This window comes from Myotis brandtii, unplaced genomic scaffold (assembly GCF_000412655.1).
Source record: "Myotis brandtii unplaced genomic scaffold, ASM41265v1 scaffold1236, whole genome shotgun sequence".
NCBI classification, from domain to species: domain Eukaryota; kingdom Metazoa; phylum Chordata; class Mammalia; order Chiroptera; family Vespertilionidae; genus Myotis; species Myotis brandtii.
The window spans coordinates 769326-771554 of NW_005354316.1; the positions used below are offsets into that span (position 1 = coordinate 769326).

The 2229-nt window shown below is 66.3% G+C and overlaps 1 protein-coding gene across 1 annotated transcript in view; it reads right to left on the reverse strand.

The window, feature by feature from the left end:
- Positions 1-2222, reverse strand: part of EPS8L2 (EPS8-like 2) — a 15518-nt gene extending 13296 nt beyond the window's left edge. The window contains exons 1-2 of the mRNA XM_014534004.1: positions 2131-2222; positions 1412-1476 (exon numbers count right to left, since the gene is read on the reverse strand). Of these exons, the coding sequence (XP_014389490.1) occupies positions 1412-1476; positions 2131-2152 (87 nt within the window). The 5' untranslated portion in view covers positions 2153-2222. The remainder of the gene's footprint in view (positions 1-1411; positions 1477-2130) is intronic.
- Positions 2223-2229: the final 7 nt, after the last annotated feature.

Genomic DNA, 2229 nt, shown 5'->3' on the forward strand with positions numbered 1-2229 from the left:
CGCCTGCCAGGGGCAGTGCCCGCGAGGTGGACAGAGCGGCCGCCCAAGGCATCCCTGCAGCCCCCACCATAGGAGTCTCCCCCCCACTTCCCATTTTCTTCAAACACTTGGCGAAGCAGAACCAGGGAGCTGCGAGCTGTGTGACTTCATTTACGGGGGACTGTCAGGAAGACAGAACGGTGGTGACGGGATGGGACAGGCAGCCCGAGGGGGACGGGGGGACGGGACGGACACAGCGTCAGCACGAGGCCGTGTTGGGGGGATGGAGCCCCAGGCAGCTCCACTCCCCTGGCGGCCCCACAGTCTATGACAGAACTGCAGCCCCGCCCTCAACACCAATTTCTCTGACACCAATTCAGAGAGAAGTCAGCAAACAAACAAACAAACAGAAACACCTGCTGCAGGGGCCTCTCAGCGCCAGCCCCCACCTCTCACCCTCTCTCTGTGCCTCAGTTTCCTCGTCTGGGAGGAGCAGGCAAACCCTGCCCATGCCCAGCCATGCTGGCTGCAGGGAGGGCAGGCGAGGTGCCCCGGGCTACGGTCCCTCACAGGCCAGCTGGGACCAAAGTCCAGGAGTTGGGCTGGGAGGCCTGGTGGCCGAGCCGACCCGCTCCCCCTCCCTGCCCCGACCTTGGGCACTGAGTCAGCAGCGGTCACCAGCCTGCCCAGGATGGCGGGGAGGGCGGGTCGCCCAACACGGCCCAGTTCAAGAGCCACAGGAACTCCCAGCGTCTCCGTGGACCCATTGTATGGATGAGGAAACTGAGGCTCAGAAAGCAGTGACCTGCCTGACCTCTGTGGGCGGGGAGGGAAGTACATGCCTTCCTGGTCAGGTCCCCCCCCCCCCTCAGCCGTGCCTGCCCTGCTGTTCTGCGGGCTTGGACGACGACCAGGAACCAGGAATGTGGCCAGCCGCCAGGAGCAGGAAGGTCATGTAGAGAACATGTTCCCTGAGTTCCGAGTGTGAATGAAACGGACCCAGGAGCAAGTGCGGGCAGCTGGCGGGAGAGTGGACCGAGCCGGCCCTCCCTGACACCGGGTCAGAGCCAGGCCCCACAGGCTCCTACGGGCGCCTCTGTCCCAGCTTCTCCCTCAGTTCGCATCATCGTTTTGGGGGCCAGGGTGACAATTTCCTTCCCACCGGGTCTTCCCACCTGAGCTTCCCAGATGGCACCAGGCCTTGGCCTCACCTGTGCTGTGTTGGCCACTAGTACCTTCTCCCCCCAGCACAGATGCAGGGCTCCCTGCGCCCCCCAGACTGTGAGGGAGGCCCCCCACTGTGGCTGAGCCAGGGCGGGTGTGGGCCGTCCCTGCCTCTGGTCCCGATGCGATGTCAGAAGCTGGGCCGACCACTTCTCCCTGGGCCTCGGCTTCCCTGCTCGGGACCCTGGAGCCGGAGGGGCCGCCTCACCTGCACGTGGTACTGGGAGGTCTCGTGCATGATGACGTTGGAGTTGGAGTACTTCTTCCTCTGCTCTGAACGGGGAGACGCCAGTCACTCACCCCACAGGCGGCCCCGGGGGCCCCTGGCCAAGTGGCTGGACCCGCGGGCTGGGCCACAGGGAGGGCGGAGTGGAGGTGGTGGCCGCCAGGAAAGACGCAGGTCCTGGCAGAAGGCGGCCCTCCCTCCATCCCCAGGCCGACCTGCTCAGGCGGTGATGGCACCTGGGACTGGGGTCTGTCCCGGTGGTGGGGGTGCAGGAGGCTGCCCCCCCTGCTGCCAGCTAACATCTCCCTGCCCTCCCAGGGCTCCTGGCTCTCCAGACTGGGCACCCTGTCCACACCCATAGATGAGCCCATGCGTGTGGGGCAGGGCTGGGGGAGGGGGCAGGCCTGGGGGTGGCCAGGCCCTCCTGCAGCAGACACCTGGCACCCAGTCCCCTCCGATCGGGTTGCAGCAGGAGCTCTGCCGAATCAATATTGATGGCCCTGAATTATTAGTAAAGGCCTCTCCCCTTACCTGGAGGGGGGGGACTGGGCCCGGAGCTTCGCGGAGGGGCCTGAGTGGCTGGTTGATTGGGGTCCCAGAGCCTCCCTGGGTGCCCAGGGCTGACCTGCACCTCCCCTGGTGGGGGCCCAGCACAGCCCGAGGGGGTGGGGGTGACCCTCCCGTCCTCAACCCTCACTCACCAAACAGGTCCTTGGCGCTCATCTTGGTGGCACTGTCAGACCGGCCCAGGCTGCCACTGCGGGGAGGGGCTGGTGAGGGCGGGGCCTGCACCCCTTCCG